Below are 20,667 nucleotides of genomic sequence, written 5' to 3'. Positions count from 1 at the left end.
AGTGGAACTTTTTATTACACTTTTTATAAAATGGATGGACATTGACCGATAAAGGAGAACGTTGTTGACTAGTCTTAGGCTCCTTCCTAACATAAATTTCAAGTATTGTTAACTTGATTTGATCTATGTAGTCATCTGGAACCCTCAAAAAGTCGGTCAACGATTCGTCATTATAGATAATCCACTCTCCAAAATTTACTTGTCCTTGTGATAAAAATGAAGTAGGGTATTTTACGACTATAATCAAATTATAAACAGTACTGTTTATACCCATTCTTTTATAAATTGATGAAAGAAATTTATGATATCGGACATTAATTGAATATTTAGCATTGTGTTTGGGAGGACAATTATAATAAACGGTATTTCCATCATGTATAATTTCGCCATCCCAATAAATCAAAACTCTAACTTTTGGTTTAGAAGACATTTTTTTTTTGAGATTGAAATGAACAAATATAGAAAGTATGTTGTAGGTGCTACCAGTTAATGTTTGAACGTCCTCCTTAAATAGAGATTGGAGGATTTTTCAGAATAAAAAAATAAAAATACATAGTGTAATAATTTTTTCCGTTTTTATGATATGTCAAATCAATATAATTGTATGACAAACACTGCAAAAGAGATAAAAACGTGAAAATATTCCTCTTTGTAAAGTGGAATTTTCTCTTCCACTTTGTAAAGTGTAAGATTTTCTTCCACTTTATAAAGTGTAAGAAAAAGTTCCACTTTATAAAGTGTAAGAAATAGTTCCATTTTATAAAGTGTAGAAAATAATTCCGTTATATATTAAAATATACACGTTATGAGACTAACGGAAAACGTTTAGAATATTAGATAAAGTGGAATTTTTTCTTCCACTAAGCCTATTTTAGTTACTTCCTAAAGTAATGGCTTATTTTGGTCACTTTTATGTTTTTGTGGCTTATTTAGGTTCCCAGCTCTCCATAAGAGATGATAAGGATAAAAAAGAGAATTTGATAGTTCAAATTGGATGATAAAAGTAATTTTATTGAAAAAGTATGATATGAATAAATATTTATTTTTTCTCAGAGTATAGAAATAAATATAATCATATTTCGTGTATTATATTATATACTCTCTATAACAATAATTTGTTAATTTGATTATACAGTTATCTTAGTCGCACGCGTTCATCTTATTTTATCCATTAAAATTTGAATAGAAATGAATCACCTAATACTTTTATCAATACTTCCGTTTGAAATTTAGATCTCATGATTCTTAACTCACTCACTTCAGTAGGTGGTGGTCGCGTGTTACCACCACCTACGTTTGTAAGACCACCTACTGTTATAAAAGCACAAAACCCCTAACTGTTACTCTTGCCAAGTGCCCATAGTGAGGCCTTACATTCTTCTTCATTCTTTTCTCCAAAGCTAACAAATAGCAAAAAACACCATGAAATTTTTCTTTTCTTCCTCAGTCTTACTAGTCTTTACAATATGCATAATAGGTTGTGTGAATTTGGTCTACACAGCTCCAACCAAGATTGGCAATGGCTATAGTTTGATAGCCATTGAAGAGTCACCAGATGGTGGCCTCATAGGTTACCTCAAAGTTAAGAAGAAAAACAACATTTATGGCCCTGATATTCCTAACTTGCAGCTCTATGTCAAGTAAGTACTCACAAAAAAACAAGAACCCCATGTCTTGAACTTGCATTTTCATGATAAAAATTGAATCTTTATGTGCTAATTCTTGACAAAAACAGATAAAGATTGAATCTTTATGTGCTAATTGTTGGTAAAAATGGAATCTTTTTGTGTGCCCTGATGTTGCTCACTTGCTGCTCTATGTTAAGTAAGTAGAAGAAAAAATGAACCCCATGTCTTGGACTTGCATTTTCTTGATAAAAATCAATCTTTATGTGCTAATTCTTGGTTTGAAAATGGTATCTTTATGTGCTCTGATATTGCTATCTTGCAGCTCTATGTCAAGAAAGTACAAAAAAAACATGTTTTGGACTTGCATTCTTCTTATTATATAGCTAATTCTTGATAAAAATTGATTTTTTATGTGCTAATTCTTGATAAAAATGGAACCTTTATGTGCCCTGATATTGCTCACTTGATGCTCTTTGTCAAATAAGTACACAAAAAAGCTAAAAAAGAAAAAAAGAACCCCATGTCTTGGACTTGCATTCTTCATATTATACAGCTAATTCTTGATTAAAAAAAATTGTATCTTTATGCTCTATTGCACAAAAAAATGGAAACCCATGTCTTGAACTTGCATTTTCTTGATAAAAAAAACAATCTTTATGTGCTAATTCTTGATAAAAATTGAATCTTTATGCTCTATTGCACCTAAAAAAGAAGAAAAAAAGAACCCCATGTCTTGGACTTGCATTTTCTTCATAAAAATTCAATCTTTATGTGCTAATTCTTGATAAAAATTGTATCTTTATGTTCCATTGCACAAAAAAGGAAGAAAAAAAAACCATGTCGTGGACTTGCATTTTCTTGATAAAAAATCAATCTTTATGTGCTAATACTTGATAAAAATTGAATCTTTATGCTAACTGTCATTTTTTTTCCAGGCATGAGACAGATAATCGTTTGAGGATTCACATAACAGATGCAGATAAGCAAAGATGGGAAGTTCCTTACAACTTATTACCAAGAGAATCACCTCCATCACTTAAACAAACAATTGGCAAATCAAGAAAAGGCCAATTTTCACTTTTGTCCAATCAAGAATACTCAGGAAATGAGTTAATGTTCAGTTACACAAGTGACCCTTTTAGTTTTTCTGTTAAAAGAAAATCAAATGGACAAACCCTTTTCAATTCAAGTAGTGAAGATTCTGATCCATATAGTAATTTGGTATTTAAAGATCAATATCTTGAAATATCAACAAAATTGCCTAAAGATGCTTCATTATATGGTCTTGGTGAAAATACACAACCTCATGGTATTAAAATTTATCCAAATGACCCTTACACTTTGTACACAACAGATCAATCATCAATCAATTTGAATATGGATTTATATGGATCACATCCAATGTATATGGATTTGAGAAATGTGAATGGTGAAGCTTATGCTCATGCAGTTTTGTTGATGAATAGTAATGGTATGGATGTGTTCTATAGAGGGGATTCATTGACATACAAAGTGATTGGGGGTGTTTTGGACTTTTACTTCTTCTCTGGGCCCACACCTCTTGCTGTTGTTGATCAATATACTCAATTTATAGGAAGGCCTGCTCCTATGCCCTATTGGTCCTTTGGTATGTTTCCTTTCTTTAAAACTATTTGTCTTATCTCTTTAATTCTTGAATTCAATTGCATTAATTGTGTTACTTTTTTGGTATTTAGTTTTTGGTTGGTGTGGTTTCAACTTATTTAGTTGTGTATTGGTAGGGGCTTCCATGTATACTTGCTGAAAGGTTGAAAAAAATGTGCATTTAAAGTTGAAGTAACTAAAAAGTTAGATCGTCAATATTTAAGTTGAGAAGGGTAGATAGACAGGTCCAATATTTTCGAGTTTTGAAAGTTGCCATTGATTTATAGTTGGAATATAAGTAACTAAAAGTTAGATGTTCACTATTTAAGTTGAGAAGTATAGAGGCATGGGTCCATTATTCTTGATATTTGAAAGTTGTGATTGGCCTTAGAGAATTTTTTGGTCATAGAAGGAAAAACGTTAATATCGAGTTTAGACATAAATTTTATTTGAGAAGATGAGCGAATAGAGTACAAAAACTTTTGTCCCTCAAGACTATGATAAAGAAGAAGAAACCGCTTAATATGCTTTGTTAGATCTGAACGTGAAACCTTATATTTTTTCTCATATACAATGTGGCATATATCATATATATTAAAATTTCATAAATGGTGACATATTGTAGATCAACTTAAGAAAAGTGTACATTGTTAATGAGATACTAATTCTTGATTAACTAAAAATTCAAACCTCTAATTTTTTTTGGGGGTTATAAAACAAATAGACTTGTGGGGATTCTACCTCTTTTGTTTTTTGCTTACATTTGAGCTAGTAACTTAGATTCCCGTGACTAGTCCTTCAATAAGTTTTTTGGCTGTTCCTTATATAATTTATTTGTTTTGGAGGTTTATACATTAGGAGATTTATATAAGGGACAAAATTAGGATAGCAATTGTTACCATGTGGACCATATTATCAATAAATGCTTAATCAACAAAGTAATTATTTTCTCAATTTATTACCTATGAATTTCTTCTTGAGTTATTGCATAAGAGCGGGATTTTACCCTGGGCGCACCCAAAGAGTAGCGGTTATGGTTTTCCTTTGTCATCAAAAAAAATTACTCGATGTGTGATGGTGGGATAATTAAGTTATATGTAAGTTGATCGACCATAATTATCATTAAAAAGAAGCACCTAATAAACGTATATATCATGTATTTATTTATGGCTTTTCCAATAGTATATCCCTCTCCCTTATCGTAGATGGCTCGAATCCTTTGAAGTTGTCCTCATTTATTATTTTGACACATTAACTCGACCTATATATAACCTAGGATGCCAATTAATAACAACTCATGGAATTTCATGGAAAAGAAAGCAAAATGATTATTTTATAATATATATATATATATATCCTAGGATGCCAATTAATAACAACTCATGGAATTTCATGGAAACGAAAGCAAAATGATTATTTTATAATCACACTTGAAAAGGATTGCAACTTTGAAATGATTGAGTAGATGAAAAAATCTTGTATGATGTGGACAATTTTAACATGCTATGACCTTTTTAATTTTGGCTAATCATCATTACACGTTTCATTAGATAGAATACTTTTCTTAATCTTTTACACGTAAGTACCTTAAATAGTTAAAAAAAATTGTTTGTCTAAGTTCATATTCTAATAGGTCAAGTGGTAGGTATATATATTCATGAAAATGTTCAATGAATTATTTTGTAAATAGTATGATTGATATTATTGCAATTATATGTTCTCTCTTTTTTATTCTTTTTATTTCTAGAAAAAAGTTGAAACTACTCTTTGAATTTTGACTATTAAAAAAAATCTTTGATTCTCTCATGCTCTATTTTTCTCATACAAAAAATATCTTCTAGCTAGGTCCACATAAAAAGTATGCATCAAAGCTAAACATTTATAATGTTTTTATTATTTAATGGGGGACCTTTCTTGAGGCCACTTTTAAATTTTTGCCTTTAATATATGTCCTAAAAAAGAAAAATAGTTGATTTACTTTTTTTTTTTAGCCGTGGCTAATCTTGACCTTTTGACTATTATCTAACATTTGAATAACATTGATCATGGTCTAATGTATCTCACAAAATTTTCAATTTACCTAAAAATGATCTTTAGACCCTACATCAGGATGTCACCAGTTATTTTATAAGTAATTTGATTATATAAATATTTTTATCTGTCCTACTCTTTTTTTAGTCCTCTTTCAAAAATAATCTCCTTTTTTTGTGTGATTCTTTAATTTCAATTTCTGATATGATATGTTTAATACTACAAGATTAAAGAACATTTTGATACATTATGCATATTTTTAGTTTAAGACCATAAAAACTTAGAAGGTCTTCTTTACTTTTTAAAACTTCGTGCTAAGTCAAAATAATATAAACAAATTAAATCGGAGAGAGAATATCCTTTTGTTTTTTTTACTCATAACCAACAATGCCCTTCATTAGCTGGTCCAGGCAGAGAAAAACAAGTGTCTTACAAGAAAAGAGCATCTTAAAGATCTTTGTTTGATGTTGTAGTCATAGTAGGTGTACCTTCCCTACATAGTTGTAAATTTGAGCCATCACATCAAATTTTAATTACAGTTTCTAAACTTTAGTAACACTTTTATATTAAGGTCCCAATTTGATGTAAACATTTTAGTAGCATTACTGTCTCCAGTTGTATAATTAGTTGTAATAGGACCTATTCAATTCAAATATTTAACTATAAGGGGTCTAGAAAATAACAAAGTACATGTTAGATTGCTAGTAGAAGGTAGTAGATATGATAAGAAATCGAATCGTATAGCTAACTCAAAACTTGGTTCACGAGGTAAGTATTGTCCATCCAAAACTATATAAAGAGACAAATCTTCCAACCTCCTTAAACATCTCTAGTGTGAACACTGAACAATATATGATATGGACCCAACATCCGGTAAAATATAACTGGTCTGGCTCTGATATCAATATAAGAAAATTTACCTTACACCTAACTCAAACTCAAAAGATAGCTCACAAGAGGTGAGGATTATTCAAGCCTAGTTTATCCGAGACTCGATCAATGTGAGACTCATAACATATAACCTATGTTGCATGACTAGGGATGCGTGTTAGATCCTTCAAAAGTATCTAACTCAGCTACGACAACATTTTTGGAGAGTCTGAACAACATAGCAAATAACTACTAAACTTAGAATGTAAACTACTATTGTATTCAAGATTCAATGTTCTAACTATGTATTTGTTTATATTGCTACAGGTTTTCATCAATGTAGATGGGGTTACCACAATTTATCTGTGATTGAAGATGTTATTGCCAATTACAAGAAAGCAAAAATCCCTCTTGATGTTATATGGAATGATGATGATCATATGGATGGGAAAAAAGACTTCACCCTCCATCCTGTTAACTACCCTGGCCCAAAGTTGAGAGCTTTCTTAGAGAAAATTCATGCTGAAGGAATGCATTACATTGTGATCAATGATCCTGGAATTGGAGTTAACAAAAGTTATGGTACTTACCAAAGAGGTTTAGCCAATGATGTTTTCATCAAATACGAAGGGAAACCGTTTCTAGCACAAGTCTGGCCTGGTGCTGTTCATTTCCCTGACTTCCTCAACCCGAAAACAGTTGAGTGGTGGGGTGATGAGATTCGACGTTTCCATGAACTTGCTCCTATTGATGGACTATGGATTGACATGAATGAAGTTTCCAACTTTTGTAATGGTTTGTGCACGATCCCCAAGGGTAGGATATGTCCTAATGGGACAGGTCCTGGTTGGATATGTTGCTTGGATTGCAAGAATGTAACGAAAACAAAGTGGGATGATCCACCTTACAAGATAAATGCTTCTGGTATTCAAGCTCCAATAGGTTACAAAACGATTGCTACGAGTGCAACACATTATAATGGTGTTAGGGAATATGATGCTCATAGTCTTTATGGTTTCTCTGAGACTATTGCAACTCACAAGGGTCTACAAGCTATAGAGGGAAAACGTCCGTTCATATTGACTCGTGCCACGTTTGTTGGTTCAGGACATTATGCTGCACATTGGACAGGGGATAACAAAGGTACTTGGGAGGATTTGAAGTATTCAATCTCTACTGTCTTGAACTTTGGTATATTTGGTGTTCCTATGGTTGGTTCAGACATATGTGGATTTTACCCCGCGGCTCCTCCTTTGGAGGAGCTATGCAACCGTTGGATTCAAGTAGGCGCGTTCTATCCCTTCTCAAGGGATCACGCGAACTATTACTCACCAAGACAAGAGCTTTACCAATGGAAAAGCGTGACTAAATCTTCGCGTAATGCTTTAGGAATGAGATACAAATTGTTGCCTTATCTCTACACATTGAGCTACGAGGCACACAAAACCGGAGCACCAATTGTAAGGCCACTCTTCTTCACTTTCCCAAACATTCCAGAGCTTTACGAGTTAAGCACTCAATTCTTGGTAGGAAGCAATGTCATGGTCTCTCCAGTGCTAGAAAAGGCTAAAACTAAGGTAAGCGCGCTCTTTCCTCCAGGTACTTGGTACAGTTTATTCGATATGACACAGGTCATTGTCACAAAAGAACCACATTACCGCTCACTTGATGCACCATTGCACGTAGTCAACGTGCATTTGTACCAAAACACCATACTACCAATGCAACGCGGAGGGATGTTAACAAAAGAAGCAAGAATGACACCTTTCACAATCGTTGTAGCCTTCCCACTCGGGGCATCAGAAGGGGTAGCTAAAGGAAATCTTTTCCTCGACGATGATGAGCTTCCTGAGATGAAACTAGGAAATGGGAAGTCAACATACATGGATTTCCACGCGACAACTAGTAATGGTACAGTGAAGATTTGGTCTGAAGTTCAAGAAAGTAAATACGCGTTGGATAAAGGTTGGTACATCGAAAAGGTTACTGTGTTAGGATTGAATGGAATTGGAGGTGCATTTGACATTCTTGTTGATGGAAGTAAAGTTGAAGATACTTCAAAGTTGGAATTTGAAACAGAAGAGCATAAGTTTATAGACAAATTGGAAGATGGAGGTCACAAGAAGAGTATGATGCTAGATATTAAAGGATTAGAATTACCAATTGGTAAAAACTTTGCTATGTCTTGGAAAATGGGGATTTAAGTTTAGTTTATATTTGGTGTGGATAAAATTGCCTATGTTTTTAGTTAAGTAGTTATAAGGTTCTTGATGGGGAAAAAAGGAGATTTTAGTTTAAAATAAGCTTTTGATATCCTTTTTTTTTTCTCATAAATTAGGCAAAAGAGATTCCAAGTGTATTATTGATTTATGTTTTCTGTATGAGTTTTACTTCATTCTGTTGTTGACAAATTGAAATCAAAGTGTTTTTATGTAAAAGTGTTTGGAATGTCATTGTTGCTTCTTGGACTTTGAAAGTATGTCTTGGATCTAATGTTTTAGGTCACTATAAATAACTCAATATATTATTCCCTTTGTGGCACCATTTGGCATTTGTTGTTATTTTCTTCATTATTGTCAACGTGACTTTTTTTTACAGTGAAGATATGGTCAGAAGGGGTTCAATTAAACCTACTTCGTCAAAAACTTATACTTATAAATAAGGTGAAAAGGAACCCCTTTTTTTTTTGTATAAATTTAAAGGGAAAATTGTATATAATAGCAAACTATTAATTCAAATTAAATGTTATAAATATAGTTTGATTTAATTGTACCTCATAGCAAACTATTGTTATTTCACCTCACTCTTGGTGAATCTCGCTTGCCACTCTCGTTCTCTCCCTCGCCTCTCTCATTTTTTATACAAACGCAAGTGTATAAAGTGCATTTGTATTTGTATAAAGCGAGAGAAAATTGTATATATACATATATTTTCGTTCCCCTCTCCCAGATCTCGCTCTCTCACTCGCCTCTCTCACTTTATACAAAAAACGCAAATTGTATAAAGTGTGTTTGTGTTTATATAAAGCGAGAGAAAATTGTATATATACATATATTTTCGTTCCCCTCTCCCAGATCTCGCTCGCCACTCTCCCAGATCTCGCTCTCTCACTCTCCTCTCTCATTTTATACAAAAATGCAAATGTATAAAATGCTTGAAAATTGTATATATACATATATTTTCGTTCCCCTCTCTCCCCTCTCCCAGATCTCGCCCGCCACTCTCCCAAATCTCGCTCGCTCACTCGCCTCTCTCACTTTATACAATTGATCTTTTTGTATATGTATACCAAAGCAAATTATACAACTACTTTCTTTTGTATATGTATAACGAAATATACATATTTATGTTTGCTATGAAGCGCAATTATGCAAATTTTGTTATAGCATACAAATATGAATTTTGTGTTTGCTAAATGTGAAAGTTGCTCAAATTTAAATTGTTTAATCCTATGACATAAAGAGAAGGTAGCAATGTATTGGCAAAATTAAGCTCACTATGTTGCAAAACTAGTAAATTAGAATGGATCAAGTCTTATTAATTAGAAATGAGCCTGGAGCTTTTTACTGGGCCTGGACTACTTATTGGGCCTTATCCATGTTAATAGCTATCAATGAAGGACTATAAAAAATATTATCTATTTATGGTTATTTGCATTTATTGAGTACTTTATTTACTAACATGAGTATTGAAAACACTTCGAGTTATGCTGAAAACTAAGTGAGAACATTATTGATAATGGAGAAGGACAAATGATGGTTGTGGGTGGTAGATAACGATAGCAAGTGAGAACATTATTTATTTACTAACATGAGTATTGAAAACACTTCGAGTTTGTCTTACTTTCCTTTTAGATGTTTTAGAAAGAATATATTTTTTCTTCTTTTGACAACTCTATAATTCTAACTTTCCACGCAATATGATAAAGATGAGAAGATTGAAAGACATTTTGGTATAATGTACATGATTCAAAAGTTCTATTAACTTTCTTATACTTCGTATCAAGTCAAAATCAGATAAACAAATCGAAACATATGGAGTAATTAACTAAATGGAACCAGTGCTAATCATTCATCAACTCTAGAATTGTTAGTTCATTTTGATGAAACAAAAAAGTAAAAAATACATTATGGGAATTATGGGCCCTATAAATGATATCCACGTTGTGGGCCCACATTTCACGCATGAATCAAGAATGAATCTTAGGCCCATTTCTTGCTGTTTTTTATCCTTATCCGGTGTTCAATATCCATATTGAAGCTCGACTAAATTTGAATTCGTGCTAGAAAATCCGGGATACAAACACTTCTTGAGAAATGCGAGTCTGTACTCAGGGAAGAGTAACTCAAACTCAAGACTTCTAATTAAGAATGAAGGAATATTTACCATTCTATCACAACCTTTGTCGGTCCATTTCCCACTGTTTCTCAAACTTAAAACTACATCATTTTATGTACCCTTCTAGGGAGCAGACTAGACTTTTATTTGTTCACTATGGCCCCAATAATTAATAATTTCACGCGTTTGAGCCCTTCCAACTTTATTTTGGTCTCTATCTAATAAGACCTAGATTTGTAATGCATTGCACATATCAAAGGGATGAGATGTCGGATAAGCGCGTTGGATTAATTTTTACAAGTAAAATAGGTTGAGTTAATAAATATACGTTTAAAGTTTCTATGGGTAAGATGGGTCCGTACAAATTATCATAACTTTATTTGCTCAATTCTTTATCTAGCTTTTGTTTCATTCTATATTTTTATTATTATTTTCATAGACAAACGTCCATTAAATAAAAGAATATTTTTATTTTAAAAGGTTAAATTCGTCAAGTTTAAATCGAGAAGTTGCATCTTGCTGCACCAACCTATGTGTAAGGAGCCAAGGAGGGACGCCCATTCCCAATAATGGTGCATATCTAAGTTAACCTGCAGATATTTGAGGAATCCCAATATCAAAATAAGATATTTTTTAGTAAAAATAAAAAATAAAAAAAGAAATTTGCGATTAAGCAGATAATTTACAAGTAATTTAAGTTGTTTTAAAAAAATAATACAATAGCTTATTTATGTTTACAATCAAGCAATCAAATTACAAATAGTTCAAACTAACAAATCGTAAATAGCTCAAATAGAAAACTTGCAAGTAATTTTAAAGAAGTCTTACAATAACGTAACTTTATCCAAAGCCTTGCATCAATTTCTTTTGTTTTATTATGTATAGAAAACTAAATCAATTCATTTATTCGTCTATATCAAGATTTACAAAGTATGTTTTATCCCAATATTTTTGCTACATGTTAAGTTTCACAGCGGTGAAATCGGGAAAAAATAGACTCTTTTACTTTAGTAATTCATTTTTTTATGATCTAACTTTTAGAATTATGTTATATTCCATATTTTTTTTCTTTATATGATATTAGAGCAAGATACATCTTACGCATCGAGTGGTCTTTACCTAATTTTACACTACATCTCTAGTTACTTTGTATTTTCATGAAAAAATCGTATTTCTTTATCATTTTATAAAATTTAAAGTTGTTGTGACACGTATCTTACTGCTTTAATCATAATAAAACAATAGGGATTGACACGTACATACAAAATCCAACTCATCACTTGGCCAAGTGCTGACCAGTAAATATGCTGCTTGCAAAATCCAATTAAATCACAACAAGAAAAAAAAAAATGCAGAATGTGAAGAAAATAAACTAAAATATAAAAAGCACAGTTCCCAAAAAGTGATACAGAACAACTGTTTTCCCTAGAAAAGAAAATTACACAGAAAATAATGTCAAATAATTGGGTTGACCACTCAAGGATGCGTTCCTTTAATTAGAGGTTTCAATTTTAAGCTCTCAGTATAAAATAAAAAATCCTAATCGATAAGGAGCATTTCCCCCAAATGAACTTAGCATAATATATACATATGACCCTTAATTTAACTTCAGCGTATAACTATTCCCTCAAACTTTGAGTGTGCACAAGTTGACACTTAAACTTATATAAAATTGATTAAGTAGACACACGTGTCTTACATGGCATAATACACATACGATGCCAAGTAGGACACAAAATTATCATGTACGGTGCCATGTAGGACGAATATGTCTATTTGTTCAATTTTATATAAGTTTAAGTGTTTACTTGTACAAACACAAAATTAAAGGTCATAGTTATCAGCTAATGCCAAATTAAAGGGTTATGTTAATCGAAATTTAATACGAATATCGGACGCCCAAACACATTTCTACATTGGGCTTTCAACCCATTTTGAAAGCTTTGATTTTAGTGGAAGTGGGCGATGTAGGAGCCTTCGGTCCACTAGAGCAGCCCACTTATGCTCCTACTCAAAACATATGGTCAACATGCACTTTCATTTTATTCAGAAATAACAAAAATAATTAACATAATAAAGCTCTATATTTATAGTTTTGATAATTACGCTTTATAATTATAGTTTTGTAAGCTATGTAGATTGCGGTTTGTATACTTCGCTTGTTGATTTGTATATTTTGCTTGTGAATATACAAACAACTAAGTATATACAAATTTTGTATTAGAGTCAATGAAAGTCCTATATTGATTGAAAAATAAACTAATAATCTGCTTATACGGATTTGAGCAATCCTCAACTTATTAGGTTTCAAGTAATCTAAACACTCTATTATAAAAATTTGAAACTTCATAACAACGACTGCTTGTGAATTTTACTCAATGAGAGTGACACAGCATAGTGAGCCAAAACAGTAAATTCAGGAGGAATTTAGGCCTATCAATATCCCTTTGAAACATTTAATTTACCTTATCATTTTATGTACTCTTTAGGGGAGCATAATATTATTATTATTATTTATTTTCTAAACTATAAATCTCCATCAATTCAGGTCCCCACAATTAATATTTTCACGCATTTGAACCCTAAAAACTTTATTGTATCGATCTGATTTTTATCTACTTGTTAGCTGACACATAGTGATATAATAATGTGACATTATTATTAGCAGACTATATAATATAACGGGAAGGTAATGAATGGAATGAATACAAGTGAGATAGCATATTAATAATGTAGCCACCTTATTTTAATATTTACAACAACCTATGTGCAAGAAGGCCTGCCCATACACAATAATTATGTATATAAGTTTATTTTCTCTCTGATTATTTAATGAAACACTTCAAAAAAATAATAATTTAAAAAGGTAAAAAAGAAAAAATAGTAGTATTATTAGATTATAAACGGATGATAATTGTCATAACTTTAATATATGATGTGGTATTGTCTGCTTTGATTCAATAGAACTCATGTTCGGTATGGTGCTCCTTCATTTAATTGGAGGAAAATTAGACATTTACAAGATAACATGCTTGGAAAAACAATTCAAGACAGCATTGTAATAATGTAGTCAATTCATCCCGAGGGTGTCAACTGTTTTCTTTCGTTTTAAAGTCAAATTTTGGAGTAGGATAAAATGAATTTGTTTCATTATATATAAACTGTTGAATTCTTTTAAACAAGTGATAATTCTATTGTAATGGCAAATGAGATTCAAAAATCAATGTATAATATATTCTATGTATCTTTAATTTAATTAAGACTATAAAACTAATGTTTTTTTACTTTCTTAATTTTCATGTTAAGTTAAAATCAGACGAATAAATTAATACAAAAAAATATATATATTTTAAGACGAGTCACTTTGGATATAAGTCAAGCGAAGCATGTTCTAGGTAGGTGCATTTCTTCCTTTTGTACTATTGTTTTGGAAGAATTTAGAAGGAAAAAAAAATACATTTCATGGATTACATCGTCAAAGAAAAATCTTAGTGGAAAGACAATTTTGATTTCTTGAGGTGACGTTTTCCTAATCGAAAGTAAACAATAATAATAATAAAAAAAATCGTCCCAAATCTAACGTATATATACACCATTAGGATTGTGTATCGGTCGATTCAGTTAGATTTTACAGTTTATCGATTTGACTTATTGGACATACTAAATTGTTATAGAACCATTAAGATATTAACTTATCGATTATTGATCATTTTCATTGAAAATCACTTAGATACAAGGTGACAAACCAAATGAACCATGCGCATAAGTTCACAAATTGCATCTTGCTCAAAAGCAAATACTTAAACATTATAGAATAAATAAGAGTTTGAGACGATCAGAAATAAAAATAGGAAACTAAACTCTAAATCAAAGATTTTATATACAAAATAGTATAAATATAATTATTTAATTTATCCGTTAAGAAAATAATTTAAAACCATTAAATCATAACTCATTATTAATAAATTAATAAAAATATTTTATTCAAATTTTATCAATTTTGATTTGATTTTGAACAATCGCACCCCATATTTGATCGGCTATTAGTGGTATCCAATATCCAGCGTATCAGTCGGGACATGCTGACTTGTCCAAATTCCTCAATATATAAATCAGCGTATCAGTCAGGACACACTCCACTAAATTCCTGTAACAAAAACACTTGACACCAATAATAATATACCGATTGAAATTTAACATAATCTCAAGAGTGAAAAGTATATAAAGAAAAGTATACAAAAACATTGAATTTCTAAATTAGATAGACTTTAAATTTATCACATGATATAGCAAGAGGTCTCAAGCTCTCATAGAAGCATGTGATTGTTAATAAAAAGTTGAGAAAAATGTGGAAAACATTGGTAAATTTGACGAGTGTATTTAGAGGTGTACTTCAATCATATTGCGAGATCGAATGTACATTTAAGTTTCTTTAATCAAGTTAACGTGTGTTTTTAAGATTGTCAATAATTTGGAGATGAAAGCAATAATTCAAGCCGAATTTAACCATGTTTTCATTACTTCTCTATTTTATTTTATATATTTTGTGGAGATAGAAAAATTGTTTCTGAAAGACTCTCAACTCTAGTATACCAAGTCAAAATAGGTATACAAAGAAAAAATAATAGCAAAAAAAATATAGTAATAACTAATAGGAAAGTAATATCAATAATAAAATAATACAATAGCTGAAACACCGTAAACAATAAAAGATGATCAAAATCAACTCTAAAACACTACAAAAATAAGACTAATAACAGAAACCATCAAACCAAAACTAATCAAAAGTTAAACAGAATACTCCACTATCTACTAATTTTCTATGTTAATCAGCAACCTAAACATTCTCATATCCAATTTCATATCTTCGATATATTAAAATTGTATCACATCCTATCTAATTATATCTCTCCTTTATATTCTTTCGATTTACCTTTACCAAAATATATACTATATAGAAACACACAGAAATTAGAGCACGTCAAAAAGTTGTGCTGGGCCTTTATTCCACGTGTCAAGTTTCACATTGGGCCTTCCGACCCGTTATATTGGGCGGGAAAAAAGATGGAGGGAAATTAGTGACACGTGGGCTCCACTTTGGCGGGAAACGGAAGCAACCATTCGGTCCACTTATCTACATTTACGTAGCCCAATTGTCCTCCTATTAGTCAACATTAAACTATTTTTTTTTCTTTTTTCCAAAACATAAATATTTTTAAAAAAAACAAAAAAAAGACTTCCTCCATCTTATATATTATTATTTGCCAATATTATTAAATATATTTGTCTCAAATTTTGTTTTTTTTTAAATTGTGTAAAATAAAATATGATAATTAATATAAAATGGTATTTTGTGTTGAAAGAGTAAAACTCGGTTACTATTTTCTTTTATTTCCCTCTTACATAATAATGCTTGGTTTAGAATGGTTCAAAGGAAGAAAATTTATTTTGTTATTCATTAAAAATACTATTTTAGTTATAATCAAAGGCGGATCTATTCTCAAAATAATAGGCCAACGACCCTCTCTTTTTTTTTTTTTTAACCGTGGTTTCCGGGCATCGCTTTGCGAACCCGACTAGCTGTACCCACCGGGTCCCGCTGTTTCAAGGCGGGTCCACCACGGTTAGTTCCACAGGGCCCTGGAGATGCGGCCGGTTTGTAATGCCTCCAGTGGCCCTGCTGGGGCTCGAACCGGCGACCTGAAGGACTTTGTCCCAGGCCTTTACCACCAACGACCCTTAATAGCCTTAGAAAAATGAATATTAATAGGTATTAATATGTATATCGTAAATAAAAAGTATTGTTATAATTTGATTAGCGCCACAACTTATAAAGATTAGATAGTAGCTTGCTAACTTGGGCTTAATACTCTATACCAAATAATTGGCATGTCTCACCAGTGGTGCACTGGTGGAAGTGTGTCAGCCTTAATTAGATGTTTCGGGTTCAAGTCCTAGGTATGGAGAAAATCTTGTTGGAAGCGCCACTCTTGAATGGGCCCTGCAAAGCGCGATCCGAATTTAGTCGGAGCTCCAATGTGGACTTTAGACACCGGATGAAAAACTAAAATAAAAATAAAAATTGGCATGTCTCTATGTTAATAATAATAATGTCTCTAAGTCAAAGGCGAACCAATAAGCTTTTCAATTAACCAAGTGATTTCCTTAATATTGGGAAACTGTTTTTCAAATTTATTATGAAAGCGATCTTTTATAACTAGTTTGAGGAGGGGAAAGTTTTTCGCCCTTGTTTCAAAAATTCAGTTAAGTAAAATAATTTATAATCATATAAATATTAAAAATATATTAAAAATAATTTAGAAAATATACTATAAATCAAATAACGTCACATTAATTAAAACGAAGAGAATATAGTATATGTGATTAAGCCGTTTGTAATTGATGATAACGAAAAGGAGGGAAATAAAAAAGCAACGGTTTTTATAAATGAGGATAATAAAAAGAGAATTAAATTCTAATGGCTAATAAAAAGCCATAAAACAATATGGTATAGTACGGAAGCACGTGCATGGATATTTGCGTTCACCATATGATTATGTATGCACATTAATATAACATACATACATAAACGATATAAATAGGCCAAACACATACACAGCCCCTCAAACTTGGCCCAATTTTTCATTTTGACACTCCAACTTAGCCTTGTTCCATTTTAACCCTTGAACTCCATTTTTTCTGTTCCATTTTAACACAAAATACTATTTTTATGATTCTTTATTTTATATATATTTTTTAAATGCAACTTCTTATTTTAAATCGACACGTGTCAATTAATTTTAGTTAAAAAAATTAAAAATTAACAAAAAATTTTAAAAATAGACGTGTGCCTGTTAATTTTCATAAAAAAATTAAACATTCGCAAACGAATATAAAAATTTTCAAATAATAATATTATTTTTTGAGATTTCTCTGTATTTTTGCATGAAAATAAATTGACGAAAGTTCTTTGATTTTCTTTCTCAAACATTCAATTAAATTAAATAACACTACTTATTTATTTTTTCTTATCATCTAGGCTATCTAAACTTAACGCAAATACTCACTTTTAATTTTTAATATAAATCAATACGAATAAAAAAACTCATCTTCAATACGAGTAAAAAAAGACTCTTGTTCATTGCTAATAACACTACTAAAAAATGTTACCAACACAATTTCGTCGGTTATTTTTCACACAAAAATACATAACACTCTTAAAAAGAAATTATTATTTTTTAAAAAGAATTATTTTTTGTTAATTTTTAATTTTTTTAACTAAAATTAACTGACACGTGTCGATTTAAAATAAGAAGTTGCATTTGAAGAATATATATAAAATAAAGAAATCATAAAAATAGTATTTCGTGTTAAAATGGAACAGAAAAAATGGAGTTCAAGGGTTAAAATGGAACAAGGCTAAGTTGGAGTGCCAAAATGAAAAATTGGGCCAAGTTTGAGGGGCTGTGTATGTGTTTGGCCATATAAATAATAGTAATAAAATAATAATAAATAATTTAAAATTGAAGAGCATAATTAATACATTTATTTATGGCCCTTTATTTATTCTGTCGTGGGAGTTGAAGGGTCACGTGATAGAGCAGTATCTTAGTGAAAAATATATCTACCGTAAAAAATAAGTGTATAAACATACCCTTTAACTTGATTTAATACGTAAGATGTGTATCTTATACGATTTATTATATAGAATATAATTTATAATAGTTTAAGTGTTTGTTTATACATATTCAAATTTAAAAGAGATAACTATCCGTTAGCGTCAAGTTAAAAAAAATGCATTTATATGTGTTAAATTGTAGGGGCTATAGAATGTATTTCACCAAACAACTAAAAGAATTAATTTTAAATTCGAAATACATATTATTTATTTATTATACACTCTCCGTCTCATTTTATGTGAGGTACTTTGACTCGGCAAAGAGTTTAAGAAGAAAATGAAGACTTTTAAAATTTGTGGTCCAAAATGAATGATAGAAATTTGTGTGGCTATAAATCATTTCAATAAGGGTAAAATAGACATTTTATAGTTAAATTGTTACTTAATATAGAAATGTGTTATTTATTTAATGTGTCGTGCGTGGTAAGGGGTCACGTGATAGACAAATATCTAAGAGGGAAAATATTTTTAAAATACTATAGACAAAGTGCCCAATGCAGAGCACTGTACTTTAAGCTTAAAAATTCTTAATTTTAATTTAATACAGAATCATCTTTGAGCTTAAAGGGGTAGTTAGGTAGTTCATTAGATTTATGTAAGTATTAAAAATGTAGATATTAATTATAAAAAAAAATATGTATTATTTTACACAAGAATTAGTTAAGAAGATTTTAATTATTTATGTATCACTTTTAATTTAAAAAAAAATATATTTATCTTAAATTTTAAATAATTCATTTATTTTGAATTATTAAAGAAGCCCAAAAAATATAGTTAATATAATTTAGAGAGAATATATTGTAATAGAAATAAAAAAGGAACAAAAACCTACTATAGCAATACTATAGGTTATATAGTCTATAACTACTAGTATGAGAGGATAAGTGAGACTATAGTCTACTATCTATTTATTATATCTTATAATTTGTATCCATTATAATCTCCTATCTAGTTAAGATCATATCCTTGATAAACTGAACTACATCATATTTTACCTAATCATGTTACTTCACATCTACCTATATTTGCATGAGTCATTTTTATTGTAAAATGTCTCTCGATAAGATTTTTTCTTTTGATCTGAGCTAATCTCGTCTTTTTGAAGAATTATGAACCTAAACCTAGTACGTAAAAGATATTTTATTCCTATTGAATTCATCAATTAGATAAGAATGCAAATAAAAGAAAGGTTTAGAGGAAGAATGGAGTATAACACTATCTCTAGAGTACAACGTTACTCCTACGGTCCCTCAATCCTATATCTAGTACTTTCAATTAAGAGAGAATCAACAAAAAAATATGATGTAGAGGATGAGATTGTTCCTACTTTAATAGAAATTTCATATTCAAATTTTGAACATGAAAAAATTCTTGATAGGAAGGGCTTTCTTCGAATGGGGCTCTATGTAGCCCGAATATAAAATAGTCGAACTCTTATGTGGATATTGGATACCGAATGCAGAAAAAAGAAGAAGGAAATTTTACACAAATCTCACAATGTTAAAAGCTAATTACACCATACCTCTATTCTTTTCCAAATTACAAAAAATCCTTAAATTTGGTGGAATCCGGATACATCCCAAAACGTCTTGATACATCGCATTCTAATTTTTGAATACATTGTTCAACATTCCGATACATCACATCTCGATTTCAAATACATCACTCAACGTCTTGACACATCGTGTATGCACCGTTAAATTGCGTAAAGTAATATATTCGATCGATATATTACGTACAGTGACGTATTTGAGAATAAAAAAGAGTATAGTTTTTTGTGATTTTTTCAAATTCTAGAAAAATTTTAAGAATATGATAATATAAATTGTGTATTTTTGTGATTTTTCATTAAAAAAATAGGTGGGGTGGGGGTGGGGGTGAGGGGTGGGGTGATTGTTAGGTAGTTGGTTGGTGATGGAGGACAAAGAATTGTAAAGGGACATGAAGGGTGCTGAGGTGTCAGCATTAAGACCGTTCATGCACTGCGGATTTGCTACTCTCTTTCCCAACATTCTCACGTGCTCTTTTCACTTTTTACAATTTCTTCTCCTATTTTCTCTAATTATTTTTAATATTCACTTTATTTATACTCCTTAAAAACTTTTACCAATATAATTTACGTAAACTATGATAGTAATTTTCTACATATTTTATTTATTTATTTATGTCAGAAAGGTGGATCTTCTACAAAAATAAATATATGGTAGACAAAAGTGGCAGGGCAGTAGCATGGACTTAAATCGTTTAATTTGTTAAATATTCGATTTGACTGGAGTGGGACACGATAAATACGTAGGAAGACAAATTCAATTATTAAAATCCGACTAAAATAATAATTCAAGTGCTCAATTTTCAAACTTTTTTTTTTCTTTTTAATTTTTTTTCATACTTTATTTGTTTAATATAGTGTTTTTGCATGTTGACCTTAATTTGTGTTCTTTCTTGATCAATTGTAAGAGCAGTTTTAATGTATCACCTTTGCTTAAAATTTGAAGGGGA

The 20,667-nt window shown here is 30.6% G+C and overlaps 1 protein-coding gene across 1 annotated transcript; it reads left to right on the top strand.

Annotated features, from left to right (window-relative positions):
- Positions 1-1,263: 1,263 nt before the first annotated feature.
- Positions 1,264-8,406, top strand: LOC125807049 (alpha-xylosidase 1-like). The gene is made up of 3 exons (XM_049486805.1): positions 1,264-1,640; positions 2,564-3,255; positions 6,480-8,406. Exons 1-3 carry the CDS (start codon positions 1,423-1,425, stop codon positions 8,354-8,356), a joined length of 2,787 nt encoding a protein of 928 aa, XP_049342762.1. The 5' UTR covers positions 1,264-1,422; the 3' UTR covers positions 8,357-8,406.
- Positions 8,407-20,667: the final 12,261 nt, after the last annotated feature.

The sequence above is a fragment of the Solanum verrucosum genome, unplaced genomic scaffold (genome assembly GCF_900185275.1).
Source record: "Solanum verrucosum unplaced genomic scaffold, falcon-dt-bn FXZP01000196.1, whole genome shotgun sequence".
In the NCBI taxonomy this organism is placed as follows: Eukaryota; Viridiplantae; Streptophyta; class Magnoliopsida; order Solanales; family Solanaceae; genus Solanum; species Solanum verrucosum.
The sequence above is the reverse complement of the archived record's forward strand: the minus strand, read 5'-3'. Positions and strand labels throughout refer to the sequence as shown.